General features: G+C 42.7%; 1 protein-coding gene across 3 annotated transcripts in view; it reads right to left on the reverse strand.

The window, feature by feature from the left end:
- Positions 1-26,220, reverse strand: part of CPEB4 (cytoplasmic polyadenylation element binding protein 4) — a 38,077-nt gene extending 11,857 nt beyond the window's left edge. The window contains exons 1-3 of one of the 3 annotated variants that reach the window (XM_036391785.2): positions 23,520-26,218; positions 14,693-14,774; positions 281-304 (exon numbers count right to left, since the gene is read on the reverse strand). In XM_036391785.2, the coding sequence (XP_036247678.1) occupies positions 281-304; positions 14,693-14,774; positions 23,520-24,641 (1,228 nt within the window). In that variant the 5' untranslated portion in view covers positions 24,642-26,218. Of the gene's footprint in view, positions 1-280; positions 305-14,692; positions 14,775-23,519 lie in introns of all 3 variants that reach the window. The other 2 variants (XM_054516464.1, XM_036391786.2) reach the window with 2 other exon arrangements.
- Positions 26,221-27,211: the final 991 nt, after the last annotated feature.

The following is a 27,211-nucleotide window of genomic DNA, read 5'->3' on the forward strand; positions in this document are numbered from 1 at the left end:
CATTGGCATTCATAACACACACACACACACACACACAGACACAGCAACACAGCCCCCCAGGGTCACAAACCATCCAGGTGATGTCCACTGTGATCATTTCAGCTCAGGTACTCCCTAATCCACTTAAAATGCTGATTTATGGCATGCAGACTATGTAAATGTATGTGAAACTGCTCCCTTATAAGCTTAAAGTTTGGACTTTGCCCTCTAGTAAAAACTGAATGTTATTTCTCCCATGAGACATTGTCAACATTAGAAAATTAAAGAGGAATATTGTTACCTCGCCTTCTCCCATATGTCCTTGCTGCATGTTAAATGAGAAAGAAAACAGCCTTTCAATCATTGTTATAAGGACCAAAAGACCTCGTTTTATTGCCTTTATACTGACTCAGTGATTCTCAAGCCTTTGCAGATCCAGGTTATTTCAAATAAGTGTTCACAAGCTGCCCCTCCCACCCCCCATGGCCTCCTCAGCCCAGCTCTGTTACTTACTGATAAACCACGGTGACAGGAGCCTGAGCAAGTGCATGTGGATAATCCAAGAGACTTTTGGAAGCAATTTTCGCCCTGAATTTGCACATTTATTTATTTATTTGAGCTATTCCTGGGGGTGTGCCTATAAGCAAATGGGTCTTTCCCCATGCACCAGGCTGTCCCTGCCTTGCCAAGCTCCAGAATATTCCAACACTGCTCTCCACCCGAGCTGCAGGAGAAGCCCTGACACAAGGGAAGGGACAGAGTGGTGTGACACTTTCTGTTTTGAAATCAGGTTGCTTTGCACAAGCCACAAAATCCTTGGTTCAATTCTGACTGGCAAATAACCAGCTGAAAAACTGAAAAATCAAGGAGAAAACTGGGCCACTGAAGTTGCCTTCTAGACTCAGCAGAGTGTCCAACAGGATGGATTCTCTCACACTAACCCAGGACACTGTGCTGCAATAATTTGTTACCCCCTCATTCCTACTTTTCATGTTTCAGAAGAAATCAATTCTACCCCTACAAACAACAGCATTTGCTGTGCTGGCCTGCAAGAACCCATTGTCAGAGCACGGCCAAACTTTCTAATCAAACTTGCACATTCTTTCTCTTTTAATCTCATTAAAATCTCTTTCTGAAAGCAGGCCAAGTGTTTTCAAAACTTGGATTCTTCCTGGCAAGTGCTGTGAGAAACTCTGAGCACATCATGTGTTTGATTTTGCTTCCCCATTCAAAGTTGAGGCCGGCAATTAGTTAAAGCATTGAAATATTTGTAAACCACAACAATACAGGAGTCATTTCCTTTTTCCAAATAAAAATTGTATCAATCCAATTTACTTCATGATTATTTAACATCCATAAGATCATTTCACTCCTCTGGTAGAAATTCACAATTAACACCAAGAACACAAATTAACAAAACCCTGGTCTTCAGACTGGAGCATATTCTTGAGGCAAAGGTTTTATGGGAGAATCTTAAGGGCTGAGGGCCTTTCCAAGTACAGTTTTTCCATGGTCATTTTGAATTTTGAAATGCAGGAGGCTGATACAGTCCTCAAAGGAGAAATGTAAGGAAATGACAGAGCATCAGCAATCTTGCTGTGTCCCTGCCTGAGCCCAGCAGCCTTTGCACGTTTTGGAGCACATCAAGCACTCTCAAAGCCAGAAAAATCCTGCTTGTGGTTTCTGAATTACTGACAAAACCACACAGCCTCCTTCTCTCTGTACACTCACTGCTGGCACCAGCACCCAGACACGACTGCACTGTGGATGTGAGACCACAACTCAGGCCAGGGGACTTCTCACAGCCTCCCCACCTGAGCCACTCCCCACAAGAGGACTTTTCTCCTTTACCAGGACAAAAAACACCCCAAAAAAGCTCAGCCACCAGCTAGGAATTATTTCCAGTGCCAAATACTAGGTTTGGAGAACCAAACACTATGATTTTTTTTTCCTCTTCCTCTTCTTAATTTGCCTCTTGTTTTCAGCGTTTGCTTCACATCTAAGCCACAAAATACCAACATCTGACATTTCAAAACATTTCTCAGGAGCCACAGTTTATAAACTGGCCCAGCACAGCACAGATACAAACTTTCTCTGCTCCCTGCATGCAGGGTTCATCACACGCCATTAATTTCACACAATGTGAAACTCTGCGAAATACAAACAGCATTGAGGCAAGGAATGCTCTCTTGGCAGGCCAGGAAGGCAGCTGAGTCCCCCCTTCTGGCTTTCAGAAATTCAGATTAAGAGAAGGCTTTGCTACACCAGCACTCAGCTAAGCTGCTGCACAAATGAAGCCTTGAACTGCCACCAACACAGGAAAAGGTTTAATTTGTAGATCACAACACTTGCTCATCCTTTGCTGAGAAATGAGACAACTGCAGCCTTGGTTTGGATTCCTCAAAGCTGCTTTTCCCTTCCCCATTTCTTCAGTGCTTCAGATAATTGCATAAAGGGCCCAAGATTTATTTATCTCGTGAGGTATCTGAGCAAGAATTTTGCTACAAAACCTAAAAACACAAAGTGTTCATGCAACTGGTTCAACTGCTCGTTAATAACCAATGCAGAGATGTTTTGCCAATAAAATCAGCCTGAAATTTAAAATGCTATTAGCAGCTGCTTCAATTATTTTGTTCCTTCAGCCCTCCCTTTATTTCTGTCGTGGAAATGAAGCCATAGAGAAAGTCAATGATCTTTTGCAAAAATCTGCTGCTTTTACTTTTCATTTTAAGGAACATCAGGAATAAGCAACCCACTCAGATTTTATTTGTCTTCTCCTCATTTGAGACACTTAATGGGCTCCTGGTCCCTTCCCTTTCTCCTTTCTTTTTTTAAAATTCATATATTTTGTGTCTATACCTCCAATTAAATGTGCTGAGCTCTCTTCCCTCTAGAGGAAGAAGCATCACAAAACCTGTCAGCACATTGGGTATAACCACAAGCACATTGTGCTGAAAAACCCTGAAAGATGCTGCAGGGATCCTAAATCACTCAATCCCCAACCTTGCTCCAAGTTTGTGCTGCACAAATTGTGCCCAGGTTGGGCACCTGGCTCTTCCAGGTGTATTTTTGTATTTATACCATTAGCAGCTGTTTGTTAAATATTACATAAATGGAGAGAAGTGCAAGATGCCAGATTTTCTTTTCTTTTTTTTTTTTAAGGGGTATAATAAGGTTTTCTCTATAGTTACTACCATTGGTGAGCAGTTGTTTATGTTGGAAAGTAAATATGACCAATATCAGAGAGTTTCAGGCTTTCACTGAAACTGGAAAGGTGATTTGGGGCCAGGCTGTCTTTTTTTTCCCTTAGGACATAACTTACAGAAATATCAAAGCTCCACAGGATTATTTCTAAAAGTGAGCTGGATATCCTTGAATCTACCAGAGAAAACATTTTGACTTGCCTGAATTTTACTTTTAAATTCTAGAAAAATAACTGCAGCACAATCTGCTTTAGCCATTATACCAGCAGGGCTTTTTTCCTACATTTGTTTTACATTCAACTGTACTTTGCAATTCTATCAAGATTGCCAGCTCTGTGCACGAGGCCATTACAAACATGAACTCCAATATTTTAGTACTTTTTCCCCCCAGTACTCTCTGAGAGCAGGCAGGGCTGGTTCTCACTCCAGAATGAGATTTTATCATCACTTTGTATTTCACAACACATTTCACATGGATCACATGTTTGCCACAGGTAAGAGGACATTTCACAAGAGGTTCTGTAAGGTCACCTCAAGCCCTGTTTCACCAGGGAACAAATTAAACATCTCCTTAACCAAACCAAGGGAAGACAAGTTCAGAAAATTCTAAAGAACATCTCCATTTAATGCATATTTGGTTAAATAAGCTCTATCAGAGACCCAAGCAGGGATTTTGCAGAGAGCTAGATACACTTGTTAAATCAGAACATAGAAAATCTCATCTACCTGCATGTATTACACACAGAAATATTTCTTTCCATTGAATAGACCCTTACAATTTAATTCTTAGATGACATTTTCAGCTTGAAAGCAGATAATGTCATGAAAAGTTGTGTTTGTCCTCAACTGGAGTGATGGGACAAGGGGGAATGGCCTCAAACTGAAAGAGGGAAGGTTTAGATTAAATTTTGGGAAGAATTTCATCTTCTGTGAAGGTGGGGAGGCCCTGGCACAGAGAAGCTGAGGCTGCCCCATCCCTGGAAGTGTCCAAGGCCAGGTTGGACAGCATTGGAGCACCCTGGGACAGTGGAAGGTGTCCCTGCCATGGCATGGGGATGAAACTAAATTATCTTTAAAGTCCCTTCCAACCCAAAGCACTCTGTGACTCTGAGGTTCTGAGGCAGGCAAAAAAAGGTTCTCTTTTTTACACATTCCTTGATTTCAGTTGTAAACCACAAAAGGATCAGTCAGCACTTCCAGGAGTGTTAACTGAGACATTTGCACGTGTGCAGAAGCATTGCCTGGTTCAGGCTCTTAATCTCATTCCAGGCAAATTATTCCAAGCACATGATGTGGAATCACTGCATGCTGACTGTGGGACAGCAGCCCCTCCATGGCACCAGCCCAGGACACCTGATCCAGGAGAAATTCTCTCCATACAGAATAAACTGAACAAAATGCTAACGAATCTGCACTGACAGTCAATGTATTCCATGTCAGAACTTTGCATTTTACAGTCCCAGCCATTTCTGACACTGTCAGATGAGATCCCGGTCCTAAAAATGCTTTTCTAAACCAAGCCACTAAAAGGGAATATGAGAGATTCCCTGTTTTGTGGATTTCAAACGCTACCAAACTTCAAAGAGTGAAAACTCTTCCAATAATATTTTATTAATCTTAAAACAGTCCTACAAAAATGAAGCAGCTCTGTGTGTACACCTGAAGAATGTATATTTGACACACTTTCAGCAATGTCAAAGTCAGCATGAAACCAGCAAAGAAGCCTAAATTTGGCTGCACAGTAAAACCAAGGATTAGCACCTTTGGAATTACTAAGTCTGCAAAATTAAGCAGCAGAGTTGCCAAAACTTGTACTTTTCCTCTTAATTTACTTTTAAAGAAACACAATGTAAAAAGAGATTTAAAAAAACCCATGTTGTTAAATACAGCTCTACCTTATGTCCAAAATGTCCAAACAAATGCTGAAAAACAGGAGTACTATTGTAGATGCAAATATTATGCTTTATTTCAAGTAAAGCCAGATGCCTCAAGACAAGTATTTACCATTCCTTCTGTCAAGAACAGGAACAAAATGAAGTTTCTGTTATTCCATAGCACTCAAGTACAGGTCTGACTAGAATCTTTAATTTTCAATTCCAGGTCACTGTCACAAAACAACTGAGAGACAAAAAGCAAACAGGTTTCTTTCCTTCAAAAACCCTGTGGAGAATCATCCTGCAAAATCCTTTGGTAAATAACACTGTTTTACCTGTGATTATGTTGAATTAATTGGGTTCACATGGTAGAAAGGTAGAACCTGAGTGAGTGGCAGGAAGCAGATTCTCAGCGTAATAGCTGCAAACAGGGAGTGTTGACAACTTTCTACATCAAATAAGCAGGGCTGGAGAGAGGCTGAGAACACTGAAAGGAAAGTGACTGTTTCCAAGGCTTGTGCAATGAGCTGCAAGGTTTTTAGGGCTTTCATCTGCCTGAAGAAAATCTGCCCCACTGAGAGATGGGGCAGTCACAGCCAGGACAGAATTACCCTTGGGAAGAAGCCTCCACACTCTTCTCCCTCTCTGGAGCCTTTCCAAAGCCACCTGGATGTGTCCCTGTGCCACCTGCTCCAGGTGAGCCTGCCTGGGCAGGGGATGATCTCCAGAGGTCCCTTCCAGCCCCTGGGATCCCCTGATTCCCAGATTGCAGGGACAGGAGGGAACATCCTGCTCCAGTGACTCCTGGGTTGGGCAACTGAGCCAAAAAGCCCTGGACATGCTTGCAGAATTACTGAATCCCAGAATCATTTGGGTTGGAAAAGGCCTCCAAGGCCATTGAGTCCAAGCTGTGGCTGATCCCAGTTGTGCCACCCAGCCCAGAGCACTGAGTGCCACGTCCAGGCCTTCCTTGGACCCCTCCAGGGATGGGCACTCCACAGTTCAAGCCTAAAGGTGAAATGGGGTAAAAAAGAGGAACTCTGGAAACCCCGAGTTTTCAGTTTGTGTGAGGGCTTTAAACCCAGCCCCAGTGTCACTGCTCTGCTGCTCTGTCACACCAACAGGGCCCCTGCACTGAAGGCACCTCCAGACAGGATTTTCCTCCATTTCCACCACCACTTAACTACCCCTGAAATGTGACAAACCCAATTCAGTCTTCCTCATCTCCAAACTACAGAAGCTTTAAAGGTAACTTTGAACTTTCTTTGCTATAAAACAGCAGAACACAGAGAAATCTCCTAAACCAACCTGCTACAAATCCTAGACACAGCTCCAGCTTTGTCTACCAGGGATCAATATTTGTTCCTTAATTCCAATTATATTCCAGTGGGATACTGCAAATCAATTGAAGTGGGGAGCTTTAAATATTGTATGTATTTGATTACAACTCTTCTCCAGGATCCCCTACAGGGTGTGAGATAAGAAACCAAAAGCAGAGGAGCAAATCATGGAGCACAACCAGCAGCTGGAGACTGGATATTAGTTGGAATTATAGTGTATTTCAGGAGAGCAGGCACCCTGCTGCTCATGGCACTGAGCTTTATTTTATATTCATGTATGACTGCTGGAGAATAGACACCAAGTTATAAAAACATCCCATCTTTTGCCTCAATACATCTTCTAGTTTATGATATGGAATAATTGGCAGCATTTATCTTTTGAACACTTCAATTATTACTGTATTCACTTGAAAAATAAGGAATGAAAGGCAGAGTTTGCAGCTGGGAGAAGGAAAAGCATTACAGGAATCAGCTTCTCAGCCACAAAACTACTTCAAACGTGGTAACTTCATTAATGACAGCATTTCTGACAGGAGCAAAGGATGTCATATGCTAAAAATTGCTAGATAAAATTTATCTTGTAAGTGACAAGAACAATTTATTGAACCTAGCAGAGAATTTATTGAACAACTTCTGAGAAGGTGTAAAACCTTCCCAAATCTCTGCTGTCATGGTTTGTCACTGTGCTCCTGGCCTCCTTATAGGCAGCATTTCCCCCCAGCAGCTCTGCTATCTGCCCACCCCATCAGCAATTCCTGCACCAGGAATTCTGTCCAGGCTTTTTCCTGCATCACCTGCCTGTGATTTGCAAGAACTGGATTTACACTGCAAGATCTAAACCTGCAGTTCCTTAAGTACAAGAATAGGTTCAAAGCAACTTATTTTTGTCTGTGGAAGGAATGATCACAAGACAGCCTGGAATGCAACACGAGGCCTTGGTTCCTTTTTTAACCATCCTCTTGATTCACTCCCAAACAAGAAGGGAACAGGAACACAAGCAAGTCAACAGCAACCCATGAGGAAAGGCTGAGGAAAGTGGGATTGTTCAGCCTGGAGAAATGAAGGATTTGGGGTGACCTAACTGTGCCTGAAGGAGCCAACAAGAAACAAGGAGAGGGACAATTCCCAAGGGATGGAGCTCCAGGACAAGGGGGGATGTTTTCCCACTGCCAGAGGCAGGGATGGATGGGATATTGGGAAGGAATTCCTCCCTGTGAGGGTGGCAGGCCCTGGCACAGGTGCCCAGAGCAGTCCTGGATGGGAACTGGAGCAGCCTGGGACAGTGGGAGGTGTCCCTGCCCTGGCAGGGGTGGCACTGGATGGACTTTAAGGTCCTTCCCAACCCATTCCATGGTTCTGTGATGAAGCACACTCAAGTCTCTGCACTGGAACATTTCCCCATTTTTCCAGTGAAGAGCACAGGTAGGACACTCATTTTCCAGCAACATCTGACAAAACTGTACTACACGCTTCCCCACACCCAATCCAAATGGGAAGAGAAAATGAAAACATTATTTTAAAAGAATCCCCATTTCCCCTGCCTAGATTCAAAAGTGCTGCACAGAACCAGGCACCAGCAGGATTTCTTTAAGTACATATTTCTGTAAGTACATATTTATACAAGTATCCCCACATTCCATGCACAACATTTATCCTTTTCTCACACCCAATGTGAGTGCTGAGCTGGGATTCCTGCTAATGGGATTTCTGAGCAGAGCTGAAATAGCACTCCCTGCACCTCATTTGACACGTGCCTGTGTGGAGGCAGCACGGTCACTGCTGCTCTCACCTGACAGCCCAGCCATCAACGCTGCAGTGCAAAAAACCTGCCCTCCTCCCAGCTGAGCAATCTGCATTCCAACACACCAAGCATTAAGCCAAGGATGGATAAATCCACTCTAAAATGTGTTTTCAAAGTCACCTCAGCAAGAGTTGTTATCATTCTAGCTAATGCTGGATTAAAATAAGTGGGTACTCGATAAAAAAATTCGATATGCATCATGATTCTTTCTTGAAGTATCTTAAATAATGGATGCAAAATTCAGATTTTAGTCACTCTTGGCAATGACTTTCTTAGGACCAAATTTTCCCCTTTTACACTCACACCTCAGCACTCACCTCGTTATTTTTGCTCAAAACTCATCCCCTTTCTCATTACACCCATTTCTTCTTTAACTCCAGTTTTAAGAAAAGCACTTCAGGCTTTTCTTCCTGCTTCTTTCATGCCATTTCAAGGCTCACAAACATGACAGCAGAGATCATGCAAAAACGTGGCTAACAAAAGACTCAAACGATTCAACATCAAGGCAAGAAGTGAACAAAGTGAGCAGAAAGCAAAAAGCCAGGTAGTTTGGGCAGGGAGGCAGGAGAGTTCGGTGTCTTCTAAAACAAGGAACAGACACCACTCATGAAATACAGCTCCAAATTAAAGGCAGCTTTGAAGATGATCCAGAATGGTCAGAGATTATCAAAGCAAGAATTCAGAAAAGAAAAAAAAAACAATCAAAAAACACCAAACCCAAACCAAAACCTACTTGGTGGACAGTGACATTAAACAAAGCAGAAGATTGAACACACTTCTAAAAAAAAAAAAAAAGGGGGATGGAATTAATTTCACGAGGCCACAAATATAAAAAAGAAAGCAAGAAAACCTTAGAAAGGTTTTAATCAGATTAGCAAGGCTGCTGTCACGGCATTCAGAACGATTTTGTTGGCTGTGCCACTTCTGAAGATCAAATCACCGAGGTAGACGTGAAAATATTCAGCACTATTTCAATGTTTTGCTGTGTTTTAAAGAGCTCTGACTGCCACATCATTTACAGCACATACATTCCAAGGAAATATCTTGTCTGAGAAGTATGAGAGGCATTTAATTTTCCAGCAGGCTCTGGAGATGGGACAGCATGGCAAGGGGTCTGGGAGAAATGACTGGACACAAAAACACAGGTCTGCTCCAGTGAATTGCACAGGAATCTGATGCCCAAATTGGATTAAGATCAGAAAACCCTGGGATTTTTGTACTGCTCTGAGGTGGCTGAAAAAGGAATTTCCTGGTCTCAAAGGGTGGTTCCATCAATACCCTGTGGCTCAGTGCTAAATGGCTCCATTTTGGACAGAGCATAAATCAACATTTCCCACCTAGAAATCCTGCAGGGTTGAAGTAAAAGCAGAGTTGTTTGATGATTGTTTGATATGTGCCTTGTCAAAACCAGCATTTCTGTAACAGACAGCTATTATCAGAAAGGTTCAGCTGCTCAGGAATTCTTGTCTGGCCCCATCCCCTGACACCCCTGGAGATATTTATGGGATTAATGGGATCCCCTCTCAGTCTTCTCCAGACTGAGCAGGCCCAGCTCCTGGAGTCTCTCCTCACTGGAGATCTTTCCTCCCTGTGTACCACCTAAGAACAATTCCCCTTTTTTCCTCTTTTTTTGCAAGTTTCAGACATGATTTTCTTCTTCCCAATCTACTTTTACCTTTCTAATCCTCACCAAATCCAGCATCTCTTCTGAACAATTTTGTTGAAGCCTCAACCCCAAATTTAAATAATGGGAAGTTTAGGAAGTAATGAGTGTAAAATCATACATTATGCATGGTTTGTATCCATTACTTCTGTGGCAGGTTCAAATCCAATCTGTGAATCTGATCTCAGTGTTTCTTAATAGAAGATTTTAGTCCCTTCCTTGTTGCCCAGGTGATTTCATTCTCTTACAAGATTGTTGGCTGTTTCTAAACAAAAGCTGTGATAAATCCCAAATATTGGAAAGGCAGGGAAAATTCAACAAACACTCCACTTAATTAAAAAATAAAAATATTGAATATTGCCCCCAAATTTTGAATATTAGCTGCATTTGGAAAGAAAGTGGGCCCTGGCTTGTTAATATTTTAGAATATAGAATAGCAAAAGTTTTAATACTTCTACCTTAATCCACCTGAAATCAGTGGATTGCAACAGGAATGGGAACAGCTGATTTCAAATAAAATTCCCACAAAATTTCCCCCATCCCAGCTCCTTCAGCGTGGGCTGGAGTTCGGTGCTCTTAGACCCAGTTCAGCAATATTTTGACGTAGTAAAACAATTAATTTTCCTCTTAATTAATAGGCACTCAGGCCTGCAAATGCCATTAGCCCTTCCTGGCATAAGAGGTAAAATCCAGGAAGATCCTGAGAATGAAACATTCACACAGTAACTCATCAACTCATCCGTTTCCAAAGAAAATGAAGGCAAACCTGAACAGCCTGAAAGGAAAGGTTTGTTCATTTTATTTGAAGCTGGATACATGAAAAAATTGCAAATGAGTAACCCTTAGGTTCTGGCCAAGGAGATCAACCCCAAAGTCTGAGGTGCAACCACCACAGCAGCTGTAAAAAACCTCACAATCTATTATTTTACATTTTAAAAGAGGTCAGAGTTTGTCCTGTGCATATATAAAGGACCCTAAACTTCCCTAAAGACAACTGGGACTGACTCTCAGCAGTTTCTCATTAATATTCTGGATCACACAGAAACCCAAATGTCCCATTCTACTCCATTATTATAAATATGCTGCATAATCCATACAGCTTGAAAAAAACCCCAACCAGTTCGGATTCTTATCCAATATTCAAAAAAGCTCTCAAAACTATTTGGATCCCTTTCCTCAAAGAACATTTTATAAGGTTTACATATTTTCTTCAATTTTGCCATGATTTTTCAGGTTAATATTAAGAGGCTGATGATTTAAAAATACAGCTTGGTCTCTCTGCTTCCTCTGCTTGCTCAGAGAAACCCTGAATGGTGCAACTTTGCAGCATTCTGCCTTTTCAAAATTAAAATTTAGGGCTGCTGTTCAACCTTACCCCACTCCTAACCCTTCCCTTTGTGCAGAAGTGTGTTCAGTTTTTCAGACTGTGTCACAGCCACAGGATTCCTGCAGACACTGAGCTGTTCACACCCAGATTTTACAGGAGGGCTCTGCAGTGCTGGAAGCAGATGTCCTGGCCTGCTGCTTTCATCCCTCCCACCTTGCATCATTTCCAGGCAATAACCTGATAATGTGAACTGAAATATTGGATATTTCACTAGCAAACCAGTCATAAAGCATTTAAAGACATTTCAGTGTCACTTAACAAGGAAATATTTAGTCAATCTACTACTATTACAGTAAAGCTCAAATTGCCATCTGGAAGACCCAGATTCAAAAATCAGGCTCTGGATCCCAGGCTCAGCTCAGGGAGGCTGAGTTCATTGTAAAGAAGATGCAATTAAGTCTCCAGGGAAAGGCTTCTGCAGGCTGACATTGGCTGTGCAGCATGCAGCACACTCACTGGGCTGGATAAAAATAACATATTGAAATGGCAGCTGCTCAGCAAAGGAAGAGGATTTGAGCAGGGATAAAAATATACCTTAAAATAAGGGGAGAGAATGGTAAAATGCCTACTCAAAGCATTAAAAGGTAATGCTGAATGTACTGAATCACTTTAAGATTCACCTTTTAACCTCATGCAGAAAATATTATTTATTCCATATATCAAGACAACCTAAGAATGTAATAATTACTGATCTAAACAAATCCAATGCTAGCACAGCTTAATCACCTCAGTCACAAAGAACACACCATGGATGGATTTTTGTTACATTTGGAAGAATTCCTGCTTCTGATTTTATTACAGAATTCCCAGCCTGCTGCTCCGAACATGTCATTTAAAGATGGAAATGATGTCCCAGAGACAGCAGGCTCCAAACTGGGACTGGTGTCTCTTACCATGCCCATTCTCCCAGTTGGTTTGAAGGGGTATTTTACACAGTTCCTCTTTCTCTGGCAGTCCCTGACAATGTGAAGGGGGTGCTGTTAGTGTTACACACTAAACTCAGGCTGAGGCAGGATTAAACCTCTCACAAGATAGCAATGAGACCTATTAGATCATCTGAATTATTTCCATGCCATTCTGAGCTTGCTCTCCACAGTATGTTTTATTACTGTCTTGCCCAGGCTATTTTTAAAGTCTCAAACCCAGAAGCTTTTCCTTTCTGAGAGTATCCAACTTTAGTTCAAAGCACTGCATGCACTGATTAACCCATTTAAAATGCAAACTGAAAAACTTCTTATGGAGCTGCTGCTGCTGATTTAAATGCAGGTGGTTGAAACAGCAAACAAGATTTGAGCTGACAGCCATAATTTGTCATATTTAAAGATTTCTATATCCGAGTTTATATAAAGATGGGGCAAGAAAAGAGAAAACATGAGACAGGATCTGTGCTAGCAGATGGAAAATAAACACAAAGGGCTCGTGATCAGCAGCCCCACTCCAGGCCTGATGAGGAATGTTTTGTCCCAGCAGTTGACAGTTTTTTTCCAGCTGTATCAGTTGGTTTAACTGAAGGTATTTCCTCTCCTTGCAGACCCCACCCTAGGCAGGGATGATCTCTGCAGTTAGCACGGCCCGGCGGATGCTGGCTTCAATAAGGATCCATTCCTTAAATACCCGACAGGAATTAAGTCACTGAGTGCTGTGCCAGAGCAGCACAGCCAAACTCAGGCACTGCACACTTTTCTGGAAGCAAAGTTCATGTTCTTGCTGAGGAGATCCTTGAAAAATGAGGCTTCAGAACAAAGCATTTTATGGAGAGTCACTTAAATGTCTCATCTGGGCTTTGAGGCTTTTTTCTGTACAGTTATATAACTGTTAACTGGGAAACAGAATAATTCACAAGGAATCTGAGCCAGCCCAGGACCTGACTGCTATCCCTGTGCCTCAAGCAGTGTGAGACAAGGCACACAGAACTTTGGAGAAGCCACAGATGACTTTGTAGAGGGGATTAACACTCAAGCTAAAGCAGGAATTAATGCGTGTCAGAACTATTTGTATTCCTTGCTGACATACTTATTCCATCACTCTTGAAACATGCTAAGCACTCAAAAAGAAATATTTCAACTGCAAAGAACCTTTCCAAAGCATTTCAACTAAACATCAAGCTGCTTTCAGAAGTACCCTTGCTTAGGAGCTGACCATAAATACATATGAAGCTGAATTGTTAAATTCAGATTTAAAGGGAGATTTTATTTATCCCATGGCCACGTCACCTTGGGCCAGATTTCAGAGCTGTAACCTGGTTTGGGAGTGCCTGGCAGCTGGATAGAAAGTTTTGGGGCAAATCCCAGGTGCTCAGTCAAGGAAGAACACCTCCCTCTTGGTTCTACATGCAATTCTGGGGATGCAGGATGTTGCCAGACAGAACACAAATCAAATCAAAGCTGTTAATACTTGTCACTAATAAAAACCTGGTCCCCAGTGCATAAAGAGGGAAGGAATTTTGGGGTTTTAATTCATCTGGCATCACTTTCATCCACATCAGGCTCTCCCTGCCATTTCAACAGGGAAATATTCTGTGGTGTTTCTCCCCACACTGAATTTCTGCACAGCTCTGGGGATGGGAAACTCAAGTTGCATTTCCAGACCACAGAGAAGGCAACAAACACAAGTTCTTGCCAGTTTATCAAAGGTTGGTCTTCTGAGCAAGAATCACTATTAAAACAAGTCAGATTTCATTACCACCACAAGCCTTGATATCAAAAGGAATTTACTTGCAGAAACCACAAGTGCAGGTTTGTTTTTTTTTAGTGGTCTCATGACTGGTAACAAAAGTGAGTGGTTAGATAAGAAGTGTGTGTGAGAATTTGACTACTCCACTCATACATGTAACCACTGAACTGCAATGGATTACTCATCCTACAGGACATGAAACTACAGCTCTGAATTGTTGACCATAAGCAGTTTTTCTTCAGACAAAATTATGTGTAGACAATACTGTGAATACTTTGTAAGCTGACGTATTTCCAAAGCACGACTACCTTTGCCAAAAAACAAAAGGAAAAAAAAAGAGATAAATCCCAAATAATTTCAACCTCCCTTTTCCTTTCCCAATGGTTCCAAGAAGGTAAAAAAAGACTAAATACTCTGTTTTTCTCAAAGGACATGAATAAACCTTATTCCTTCCCAAGACAGAAAAAACTATGAGTTCATCAAGAAAACCCTGTTAGGCAAAAAATTACTTCTTGCTGAGCTGCACAAGGTTCCTGAAGTTGATCAAAACCCCTGACCAATAACAAAAAGGTCAGGCTGTGGTTGTGTTCTGCACTGCTCTGGACAAGCACAGACAAGCTGAGTGCTGAAACTGCTTCATTCACACAACCAAAAAACCCATCAGGTGCACAAGGGAAATTCACTTCTCCTAGCCACAACTGCAGTCTCTTATTTTCAGTAAGCCCCTCTCCCCAGTTATTTGCTGCAGGAAATAGTCTCTGTCTAAATTTACCTTTCAGAGAATCATTTTCAGCCCTCATTATGTCAATTAGGGAGTTCTCCAGTGAGTGCATGTCAAAAGTCCTCGTGCGATCCTGCAAGAAAACACAAACACAGCCAGTGTTAAACTGAGCACCTGAAACACAAAAACTTCCACTTTCTTCTACATAACCACAGCAGAATTAAGCAAAAACCATATACCAAAGGATAGAGGAATATTACAAATTTCCTCTGATAGAGGAATATTAAAAATTACAGTATTATTAAATATGAATCTGATCTAGAATAATCTAATCATAACCAATGAAGTCTAACACCAATTCTTTCTCATTCCTATTAACCAAAGCCATCATTTTACACATGCCCAGGTCAGACTTTCCAACCAAACAATAAATCCCACACAGTACAAATCTGATGTGATAAAAGCAAAACACAATGTAAAATACCCTGGCACTGCTTTAATTTAATTGGGAAATTCAGAAAAACTGAAATTTCTTGTAATCTCTGAAATCTTTACAGGATCATAAAAGGTCCAAAAGGGAGGCAAAAGTCACACTAATTCCCAATATTATTCACATATCCATGCTTTCTGTGTATTTATACATTTGGAATTGGATAGATTTTTATACAATTACATTAATCCACCCTGATTTTAATTTCTTTCTGTCTCTACCATCAGCTTTAAAGATTTTATTTCATTCCTGTTCTAAGGAATCCTCTCTGAACTGAGCTCAGGCATTGGGAAGTCTCTGCTCAAACAAGAAAGAGAAATTTTGGGCATTTTTGCTCTTGACTCCTTCTCCACAACTCTTGTTATTCCAGCACTGAGTGTGTTTTTTGTCCCTAACACTGGCTGTGAAGCTGAAATTTCTCCAAAGCACACAGATCCAGCTTGGAATATTTTTAAAGGCAGTGGTGAGTTATAAAGTGCTTTATTTCAGTGCTGAAGCAGCAGTGATTGCGTGTTGCAAGGGCCATTCCTGATTTCACTGATCCCCCATTCTGGACTTTAAATACCTCAAACTATTCCAAGAGCAGGAACTCACCAGCTCCTGATCCATTTCCAAGTTGTAAATTACATTCTGATCACTAAAAAATACCATTTTTCAATCGAATTTCCTGGTATTTTTCCTCTCTTCAGAACAGTTTATTACTGAGACAGAACACGCCACGTATTCCAACCCGGATGTGCTGTGTCTCAAATAGCATTAAAAAGGCCAGAGCTTGGAACCAGTTCCTTTATTAGGTCTAGCAAATATCAAATTTGCTATAAAAAGCACAGCACTGCCCTGTCTCCCCACAGGATTGATTTCCGTGGTCATTTCTATTACAAGATAATTGAGGCACCTTAGAGAAAATATCAGGAGCATTCAAATCCTTCAATTTTGTGCTTTTCTTTCATAGATTTCCTACAGTTTTCTGCCTGTCCTAGCAGATTTAATGTATTGGATTGGTTGAAACATTGATATTTCTCACCTATTTCAAACTCTAGTTACATTCAAGTCCCTTAGCAGGAGTGAGTACAAGCCCCCAGGTTTTGGATCCATCAGGATCCAACAGCTGAGTAACTCAGGAATGGATATTAAAAGGCAACCTCTGCATTTCCAGCAGTCCTCACAAAATGACCAAAATAGCCTCAAACACAGGTGGGAGCATTCACTGCAAACCTGATGTCCCTCAGCAGCTTCTCCTTCCTGAATTCTTGTGTTAACCTCAAGGCCACCCCACGAACAGCTACAAAACTCGAATTTCACAAAGTGCAGAACCTCAGTAATTCCAAATCTTTGTGGACTTGTGGCACTTCACATTTCAGTTGTGTGAGAGACACAAAGGAAGTGACCCAGGCCAAGTAATTCCCAGTGTATTGAGCTGAGCACCTGAGCTTGAAGCAACTCTCTTCTCTCTAAAATATCTGTGTCATGTTGGCCTGAGCTGCTGCAATGCTCATTTTTAATACTGAGAACAGAGAATTTAAACATTTGAAGGGAAAAAATGGAATTGAACTGGTTGGCTCACAAGGAAGTGCATTCTCCAATGGAAGCTTTTGGTGCTGAGGAATTTCTTTTCCTTTTCAAGCTGTCCCTTTTTCAGGGTGAGGTTCTTAAGCTGCAAATCACACTGCAAACACTTTAAAACACAGCCCTGCACAGTGATACAACAGATTCACTGGTGATATTTCCCACCCAGGAAAAGGAGGAATGGCCAAAACTTGGGATGGATAAGGAACCCTGTGCATCCACCCAGTGAAAAGATGTCAGGCCTAAATAAAAACCAGCCAAGGTGCCAAGCTCAGCTGGGTCACAGCTCTGCACAGTGCTTATTATTATTATTAAAAAAAAATAAATCCAATTATTTAGCTGATTATTTGCACTGACAGGTTGAACATTAGTAGAGAAAGTCACCATTGGTAGTTTTGAGAATTTTATACAAATTAAAGTAATTTTTATAGTGAAACTCCTTTGAAAACAGCAGCACAGATTTCATCAGTCTTATCTGGCAAGACATTTTACCAGAACCACATCTGAAATGTATCCATTTATTATGCACCTAAAGAAAAAATAAAGGCTGGTGAAGGTTACTGGGAGTGGCCAAACCCCTGAAGAAATTATAACTCTGCATTTCATCCCAAAAACTCTAATCCAAAAATAGCTCTAATAATCCATCTAAATAATAGCTAATCCATCTAATAGCTCTAATAATGAATCCAAAAATAGCTCTAATAATCAAAATATTGATCACAAACCAGTAGCTAAATGTGAGCTTTTCTCAGATACATATTGTTTATTTAGCACATAAACCACACTGAACTTAGGGAAAAAATGTTTTCTTTAAAAGATTTCATGTAGAGAGAATTAAAAACAATATGGTGATGGTTTTAATGGAGCAATTCCCAAAGTTACAGCACTTTGGAGCTGTATTGCTGCTTTACACTTATTTATTGATAAAGAAAATATACAGGGGTAATAATGACTACCCTGGACGAAAGCAGAGTGTGCACAATTCAGTAACAAAATGTGGCAACCACAGCCTGATATTATTTACCTGGGTTCCAAAAGAACTTGGCTTTACACAAGTTTGTTTAGGGTATCTAAAATGTTGCTTTATCAGAGGGCTCAAAGGCTTCACAGTTTTACCCTTGGGAAACAGAACTGAAGCGTACAGACATCAGCTAAACATGAGAACACAATAAAAAAATTGAAAAAAGAAAACCCAAACAAACAAAGCACAAAGCAAATTAAACAAACTAAAGCCACAAAACAACCAAAAAAAGAAAGAAATCAACCTGCAGTTTTAATACATGACAGTGTTGAAAATTTCAGCCAACATCCCAGAAGAGATTCATTAAACATAATTTGGCATAAGCAGAGCTGTTTGCACAATGTACAAGAGGTGACAGACTCCAGATCTGGTGAAAAATTAGTTTTGAGCCTGTAAATGTCTACAATAACCAACAAACCATTTGTGAACTCTACCCTGGCCATCTCTGCCTACAAAACAATTAAATTCTAATCCCTATTCTAACTTTATTTTTCATCCCTGTTTATATTTCATCCCTAAAACAAAGTCACTTGGTGCATAACATGTCTGACATACAATGGGTCATCCTCCCATGCAAAAGAAATTCCACAGGAATTTCTCCTGCACAGGAGTATCATACTTTGAATTTAAAAATCCCATGCATTCATTGCCCTGCACATCAGAAAAATTCACATTTAATTTAGCTATTAACTCTTTATAAAGTCACTATATTTAGTCTGCACCCACAGCATTACCTTCACCTGAATAATTAAGATGCCAGAACCTGAGAGCACTTCCCAGGATGGGCCTCCCAGTGGTAAATCCCAAACTGCACCAAAAATCAAGGTTTGAACACTTGCTGGTAGCTAAGGCTGGGCCTGATCTCTTAAAAGAAGGTTGATCTGAAGTCTAAGGCATCAGTAATAATAATGCAAAAGATGTCATTGCATTAAGCAATTTATTGATCAGCATTTATGGAGTAGGTGTAGTTGTAGAAGTGGGGCTTGTTTTAGATGTTTAAATCTTTGTCCAACCAGAACATTTGTGCAAATCAAAAACCTCACAGCTACATTTGTACCTTAATTACAGCAGGAGAAGCCTGAAACTTTCTGAAACCCTGTTCCCATTTCCCACAACTCCAAAGCCACGTGGCTCAGGCACAGGAGAGCCAGTGCCATATTTATCATCATAAACACAACTTCCACATTTCTCTTTCAATTGCAACACAAATTTGGACTGGATTTTGCTTCTGGGGAAGCTTCTCCTCCTTCCCCAGCAGCCTGTATTCCAGCTCCCAGTCCAGTATCCAGTGAATTAAAGGCTTTGAATAAACAGGTTTTTCCTGAAAGGATGTTGCTGCATTCTGCCCAGATCATCTTTTATAGTTTCACCAGGGAACAATAAGAAAGCTGGAAAAATGAAGAGGCACAAAACACCAAGTTTAGTCCAACTTTTTAAGTGTTAAAAATGACAAACCTTTACTGGAAATGGTTGTAATGTGTGATTCTATTTTAGCTGCACATTAAGTTTATCATGCATCTTCCACAATGATTTTCCACAATATCTTGCATTCTCACTCTTTGCTGGGCTGCAACTTTCAAAGCAAAATGCTTAATAAGAGTACTCCTTTTAATCTTAGGAAGAAGACAAACATAATTCAAATAGCTTCTTAACAAAAGCTCTCTTTAAACAGGAACCCTGAGGTCAAAAACACACAGGAGGGCCAAAGCCCAAGTATGAACGTCAGTAGTAAGTTTATAAAACAAGAACAGTGTTAACTTCCACAGCACTTAACTTGTGCATGTCATACCACATTAGAGTGCTGCTAATCCCACAGATCAGTAGCTGTGGGGAACAGCACACAAAACACTAATTACTGCACAGCTGATGGACTTACAGAAGAATGGGGGAATGGCTTTAAAAACCCAGCTTCAAGGATTTGCCCTGTTTTCAAATGATACCTTGAAATGATTGGGAATAATTGCTGTTGCTAGAATAAAAAAAATTAAATTCTGCAAAACAAATAAGCTCTTTTTGTGCAGCCAGCTATCACGAGTTATGAAAAGGTTCCTCAAACCCAAATATTAAAACAAAGAGGAATGGTAAAGAAATTTATTTGCAAGATCCCTTCAAGAGGAAAGTTTGACAAACTCGCTCAAGAGGCTATTTTTTTAATTCCAGCTCCCTGTGAATTTATTTAATGCACTTATTAAATCAGGCCATTTCTATGGGCAAACAAATGCTGACGTAGAGGTCGGAATTCAAACACGTTTTGTAATCACGAATGTGTTTTCTCAAACATTCCATATCTGCCTGGGGGAAGAGCAAGTCTCCCTGGCACAGGCCCTGGCTGGATTTGGAAGGGGTTATATACTTGGAAACCAGCCACTGGGGAAGAAAGGAAAAAACATTTTGAACAAGTGGATACAATGAACTGCTCTCATGTACAAAATTCTTTGAAATGGGCAGTTATTTTTGAGCCTGATTCCGGGAAGAAACACAAATTCTTTTTAAGCATTTTTACAGAAAGCTGAGCGTTATTGCTTCACTTGCTTGTGCCTTCAGAGAGCCATTTAAAAAACATCATCACGCACTGAAGATGAGATCTGGAAAGCTGGAAATGCCTATCAAAGCAAGATTTATGCATTGCATAACAGGCAGGATGTTCCACTCATGAGGAAGTGCAAGTACACAGCCAAAGGAAAGCCAAAACAATCTTGAAGGCAGCGCTGCCGTGAAACGCAATTACTGAGCACCAAGTTTGTCAGTGCTGCTGGGAGAGAAGGACAAGGAATTATTCTTAAAAATCACTAACTTGGTAAGGTGCCACAGTCACACTCAAAGCATTTTCATATATTAATTCTCATGGAAGGCTGTGAGAGCCAACAGACTCCGGTTTTTTGCCTTTTAATTTGAATTCAGGAACCATTTTTTCATTTGGAGACCATTTCCTTTTCAAACGAACACACAAAGAACAATGGCTTTTCTCTTTTCAAAAGATCTTTGAAGGGGGGAGCCTGCCCAGTGGCTAAAGCACAACATCAAAACTTAATTTCATTAACAGATCTGGTTAAGTCTTCTCTGACCTTGCTGCCAGTTCCATCCCTGCAAGAGGTTCCTACAGCCAGCGTCGTTTGGGAATTGCAGGAGACAGGATTCCAAATGCAAAACACTCAGAGCAGAGAGCACAGGGTTTGCATGCAGCTCTCAGTGCCAAGGCAAGGCATCATCAAATTGCAAGGTTATCAAACTGATCACCACAGTATTTTCCTTTCATCTGCACCATTTGGAGCACCCATTTCATCCCATGGGATGGGCAGGGATGTTTGAAGGGAGCAGGAGTTCACATCAGTGGCTTACAGGGAAATTATGTGACGCCATCCTCTCCAAAGAGGAAAAGAGCTTTTGGTCCCGGTCACCCCAAGATTTCCATCAAAACACAGCCAGAATCCTGTGTGCCACCAGGCTCTGGAACAGACACAACCTCTGAGGAAAAGAAAAAAAGAAAGCGATCCCCAAATGTTTGCAATTGCTGGCTTACATTTTGCCTTCTAAAGAAACTCATTTTCACTAGATTGCAGCACCACTTGTTAATGATTTAAGCAGCAAAACATAAATATTAAATGAAAGGGATTGTTGTATCAAATTACTCCATTATGTTGCTGCAGCAAAGACAGCTTTCAATTATTTCCTAAACAGGAATCTAAGAAGATTCCAGTAACAAAATAGCCTTGTCCAGTACATGATTGCATCAGCAAGGATACTTCAGGGGCAGAGAGAGAGAGAAAGACAGAGAGAGATGCATGAACACAAATATGTAATAAGCAAAACTCTGCTTTGAGTCAGGAATAGAATCAGCATAGTCAAGAAAAAAAAATAAAAAGACATCAAAGGTCAAATTTTACATCATTTGTTTCCAGTGATTCAAAAATTCACTGTGCTTTCAACACTCAGCTAAAGTGACCAAAAGAGCTAAAGATTTTCTACAAAAGAAAACAAAAAGTTGTCCAAGATGGCTTCAAAATTAATCAGCATCTTTCTAGGGCTGCAGTGCTGAAGTCCTGCTCTGCTGCCCTGCCCTTTTCCTCACACAAGTGATGGCAAAGGACTGGAGAGCACTTCCCTCCACACTTTCCTTTTCTTGGCATGAAGGAGTGTCAGACTTGGTCTTGACATGTACAGCTCCATCAGAGTGTTTATGTAAACAGACACCAACATGCTACACCAAAATGATTTCTTTACCATGATCAAACTACGTGTGTCTGCTATTCTGTGTCTGGAACACCATCCAGAAGTCAAGGTTGACTTTGCCAGTTTCCTGAAATTTCCTTGATGCCAATCCAAGCACATTGCTCTGCCTGTGTATATATTTGGGGCTTACACACAGCAGCAAGGACACACTTGATCTCATTCTGTCACTCTCAACATCAGCTACGTGTCAGGGTACAGAGTGAATCAAACCGTGAGCCAAGGCTCGCTGCAGTGAGGCTGAAAAAAGACCAGCTCCAGCTGGGTCCCTTTTTCTAATGCTTTCACTGGATAAATTGAGTATGCTTGACACAGCTTCATTGTATTCATTATAAATCCTGACATTAAAATCAATTATTACTCGGCTTTCTATATTTGGAAGGGCTCTACCTGATAGTGAACCAGTCAGTAGCACTGCAGCAGAAAAAAAAGGCTCTGAAGGAAAGTTATTGCCAGCAGCTGCTGTGCTGTCAGCAGGGCCTGCACACCACCAAAAACCTGCAGTCTGCAAAGAACCCAACTATCCCCACATCCACAAAGTCACTCTTCAATGTATTTCTGTTTCTTTCCATCATGAGACACATTGCACAGTTTGTATCTCTGGAATTGTATTTAAGTAGGTCACCCCGGTTCTTGCAGCATGGCAAGAAATACTGCAATCACGTTGAGAATTTTACTTTTGCCCTCATTTGAAGAGCTTGAAAAACAACCCTGGAAATGTAAAAGAACTCTTGGGTCTTTTAATTCACCCTAAAGGAGTTTACAGAAAGCGCACACACACATAAAAGCTGGGTTTGACTGGTGGTCAGATGAAAAGAAGGGGACTTCTGGTTTAATTCCTACAGCAAATTAGGTTCAACATTATACAGTTCTTTTCAAATTCATAACAAGTCAGCCCAGAAGGAGAGGCTGAGCTGCCAGACAACCTGCCTCCTGCCAGGAGAAGGCCACAGCAAAATACAGGAGACCACCAACTGATCTCATCCACATCTATTTTTAGTGCTGATTTAATGGCCTGTAACCAAAATTTGCTGCCATTCCTGAGGAGAACAAACTGCACTGATTACCATTATTTGTAGAAAGCGAAGTTTCCCCCAAAAATGCTACAAAAATTATGTTGCACTGCAAGCCCATGTGATACTGTAAAACCAAATAAAATCACTCCATTACTTTTTCTCAGATGTGGTACATTGCTGAATGCCTTCAAAGGCCTCAGATCTCTCATACTCCACCAGGCACTTTTTTTTTCTCCTTTTTCCTCTTTGTTGAAATACTTGTCAGTGAATTTCTCCATTGGCTATTTCTGTGTGTAAGTGTTATGCTGAAGCAAAGTGGCCAATACAGATGGCTGGTGTGCAATAGATATTTATGACCATCACTGTTAAAAAAAACCCCATGAATCACAGCTTGGAGGATCATTCCCACTATGACATTTTGAGTTAGCCATATGGTTTTTTTCAGTTGCAAGCACAGAAATCCCACAAGCAGGGCATTTTAATGCTCTTTGGGGAGCTTTGGTTTTTTAGTTTGTTTGTTTTTTTTTTTTTTTTATGGATACAACAGAGTGCGCTCACCTGAAAAGGAAAAATGTTGTCAGCTCTGTTCAAGCTGTCATCCATCCAGGATTTGGGAGCGAAGGCTGAGCTGGGTCGTGCATACTTCTGCAGCTGGATATGATTACTTGCAAAATTCTTCTTTAAGGGCGAGATGGAGTTCAAGGGGGTGATCCCTCCGTTCAGTCCCCGGCGGTGGTCTCGGCCCTGGGACCCTCCCCAGCCGCCGTAGCCGCCGCCGCCGGGGCTCCAGGAGGACGGGGTGGGCGATGGGCTTTGGTAGCTGCTCCACGGAGAAGGTGGCTTGTTAAGATTATTGGCCAAATGAGGCAACTGATTAAAAGCAGCATTTCTGTGTGTGAATGGAGGTGGGTGAGGACTTGCAGGAGACCTCCTCTGTTGCTGATGCTGATTGTGATGATGCTGGAAATGGGGGTGATGAGGGTGGTGCTGAGAGAGGGGTCCGATCTGGGGAGAAAAGCTACCGCCAAAGCCAGGGCTGACGTGATGTGGGAAATTCTGAAACAGCAGAGCACCATTATTAGCTGAGGCAGTAGGGACCCCTCCCTGGTGGAAAAAACTTGCATCTTCATTGATTATTGTAGAGGAAGAAGGAGCAATAGCTGCAGACCAGTTACTAAAACCAGTCAGAGAAGATGCGGTGGATGTCAAGGGCTGTGTCGAAGTACCGAGCCCCGAAGCCTCTTGGTAATCAAATCCTGTTAAAACCGGCGATTCTATTCTTATTTTCTCCTTCCCATTGCCATTCTCTGAAGAATTATCGCCCTGGTTTTCTTCAGTTTTAGCTTTCTCAGGTTCAGAGAGCATGCCTGCTTCCTGACTTTGACCAGGGGAAAGCTGCTGTTTTTCTAGGGACTCTTGCTTTTCCTGTTGCTGAGTTTTAGATTTTTCTGACCCCAGAATCTCATCCTGAATATTATGGGCAGCTGGAGCAGGAAAGAGCCAAGCTGACCCAGCACTACTGCCATTGGCAGCTGTGTTATTATTTATAAAAGCAGCAGGGCTGGGGGTTGCATTTTGATGATGGTGTGGAGGCTGCAGATGTGGATGAAATCTGACTGGAAAAGCTGACTTATTTCCAGTGTTGTTTTGCACTAACACTCCAAACCCGTAATCCCCCATTTATTATATTTAGGGTTTGAATCCTCCCTGCAAGAACAAGTTGATGTTTAGTGTTTAGCTTGTCCTCTTGTGAGGCAAGATTAGCAAGTATCCTGGTTTTCGCTAGATATTCCAGTGTCTCCCTCCACGCTATTTATTTCAGATTTGGATAAAGATGTTTGCTTTTTTATTTTTTTTCTTTTCTTTTTGCAAAAGATAGATCTCTTTGACTATTTCAATGTGTCAATTTGCGTCCGTTTCCTTCCTTTGGCCAGGAGGAAGGGAAAAATAAATCTTTGGTTCACAAAATAAGAGGTTTCCTTTTTCTAAAGGAAATGCACAGCAATGAGAGAATAAGCTTCTGGGAAATAAGGATAAAGAGATTCTAACTATCCTGTTTTTTTCCTCCTCAGCAGCCTTGACTCGCCCATAAATGAGTTAAGAGGGAAGAAAAAAAAAATACAATGACGTCTGGTCCCTCAACCCCTTGGCAGCAAAAAATAGATTTAAATCTGGAATAATTTAATACATCTCTATAATCTAATATATATTTGTGTCCTGTTCAAAAAGAGAGTCTTTGCTGTGGACAAGGGAAAAATTTACCTCAGGATCTCAGCATTCAGAAGGGTGAAATGGGGGAGTGAGTTGCAGAAGAGGCTTTATCCCGTGCTGCTGGGGTTTAACCTATTATATTTAGCAATAATATACACCGTGTGTGTGCGTGTGTGGTTGTTTAAAGGGGTAAGATCTTATCTCAGGAAATCAGTATTCTCTGTGTGTTGGTGGGGAGTGAGTTGTGCAGGAGAAGGGTGGATTCTTGATGCTGCTCCTTCTGGGCTGGGTTTCTGAGCTCGCCAGACTCGCTTCTTATTTATGATCCAATATTTGCGTGTCCTTCATATGAGTCCTGACTGTCCGAGGAGGAAGGTTTTCATCTCAGAAATCAGCGTTCACCGTTCGGGAAAGGGAAGGGAGGGGACAGCGAGTTGTGCAGGAGGAAGGGGAAGGAGGTTTTTTCTCGCTCTCTGCTGCCGGGAAGGTGTTTTGTGGTGCGGGGCTCGCCTCCTTCCCCGGGAATCGCGGCTCCCGCAGCCCAGCGAGCCCCCGGAACGCGCTCCCTCCTCAGGCACTCGGCATCCAGCGGGGCCGGGCTGTGGGTGCCCCGCGCGTCCCCCGCCCTCGCTCGAGCCGGGCAAGGCAGGAGGGGTTTTACCTCAGCAGCGCAGCAGCCTCCGGCAGGGAGGGGAAGGCGCGGCCGGCCGGGCTCCTCTCTCCCCCATGGAAGGTGTTTAAGCGGCTCTCCCGGGTCGCCCGGCGGGGTCGGGGCAGGCTCTGTCTCGGGGCGCAGCGCTCGGGGCTCCGGCGGCGGCTCGGGGCGCTCCCTGCCCTGCGGCGGCTCGGCTGGGCTGCGGCCGGGCCGTGCCCCTCATGTACCGGCCGCACCGGGGGGGGGTCTCCGCGGGCTCGATGCTGCGGGGAGCTGGAAGGACGAGGCGATCGACAGCTTTCGGTAGCCGGCGACGTGTCCCCGGCGCGCAGCCCCCGCTGCCGCCGCCTCGTTTTGCGTCTTTTTCCGTGTGTTTTTTTCTGCCGCCTTCCCCGCCCCCCACCCCCCCGGCGGCCGCCGCAGCCGGTGCCTCGCTGGTCCCCGCGCGGCCGCTGCCCAGCCCGTGCCGCCCGGACCGAGCGGCCGCACCAAATGACAACCAGCTGGCGGGGGCCGCGCGGCGCTTCCGGGGCGGTGGCGGCCGCGCCCCCGGCCCGCCCCCGGCACCGGCTCCGGCTCCGCCCGGCGCCGCGCCGCCATCTTTGGTGCGGGCAGGGACTCCCCGGCCGGGGCGGCCACCCCGGGGCTGGGCGCGCACCGCCCGCGGCGCCGCCGCCATCTTAGGTGTGGGCGGGAGGTCAGGCGGATGCCGGCGGCGCCGCCATCTTGGAGTGAGGAGCGCGGCGGCCGCCATGTTTGTGCAGGGCAGGGCGTCACCTGTCACTGTCGGAGCCCGGTGTCACAGCGGCCGCGCTCGGCAGCCACCGTAAAGAGCTCCTCACTGCACCCCCTGCGTGGCAGGGACACCTTCCGCTGTCCCAGGTTGCTCCGAGCCCCGTCCAACCAGGCCTTGGACACCTCCAGGGATGGGGCAGCCACCGCCTATCTGGGCTGCCTGTGGCAGGGCCTCACCACCCTCACAGGGAACAGTTTATTCCGTCCATGCAACCTAAGTAGTCCAAGGGCAAGAATCAAAAAGTCTGTTTACTACAGATCTGGTTTATACACTAATTCATTTTGGGGATGAGTGCTGTTTTTGCACACCGACATATTACAGCATGCAAATGAAAATATAGTTCAGAAATTAATATCAAAATATAGTGACATTTAAATAAGTATATGTAGGTTCACCATTAGAAAAATCAAGTTTAAAAGGAAATATATGCAGAGACATTTCCTCAAAAGTTTTCTCTTAGTAGAGGGCTGTCCTCTTTGCTCGCAGACTCCTTGTCAAACACGAATGTAATTTGGATGATACTTTTACCAAACCAAGTATTTCCCAGAAATTTTATTAAATAAACCTTTTTCTCTGCAATCACAGACA

Source organism: Molothrus ater, chromosome 15 (assembly GCF_012460135.2).
Source record: "Molothrus ater isolate BHLD 08-10-18 breed brown headed cowbird chromosome 15, BPBGC_Mater_1.1, whole genome shotgun sequence".
Taxonomy (NCBI): Eukaryota; Metazoa; Chordata; class Aves; order Passeriformes; family Icteridae; genus Molothrus; species Molothrus ater.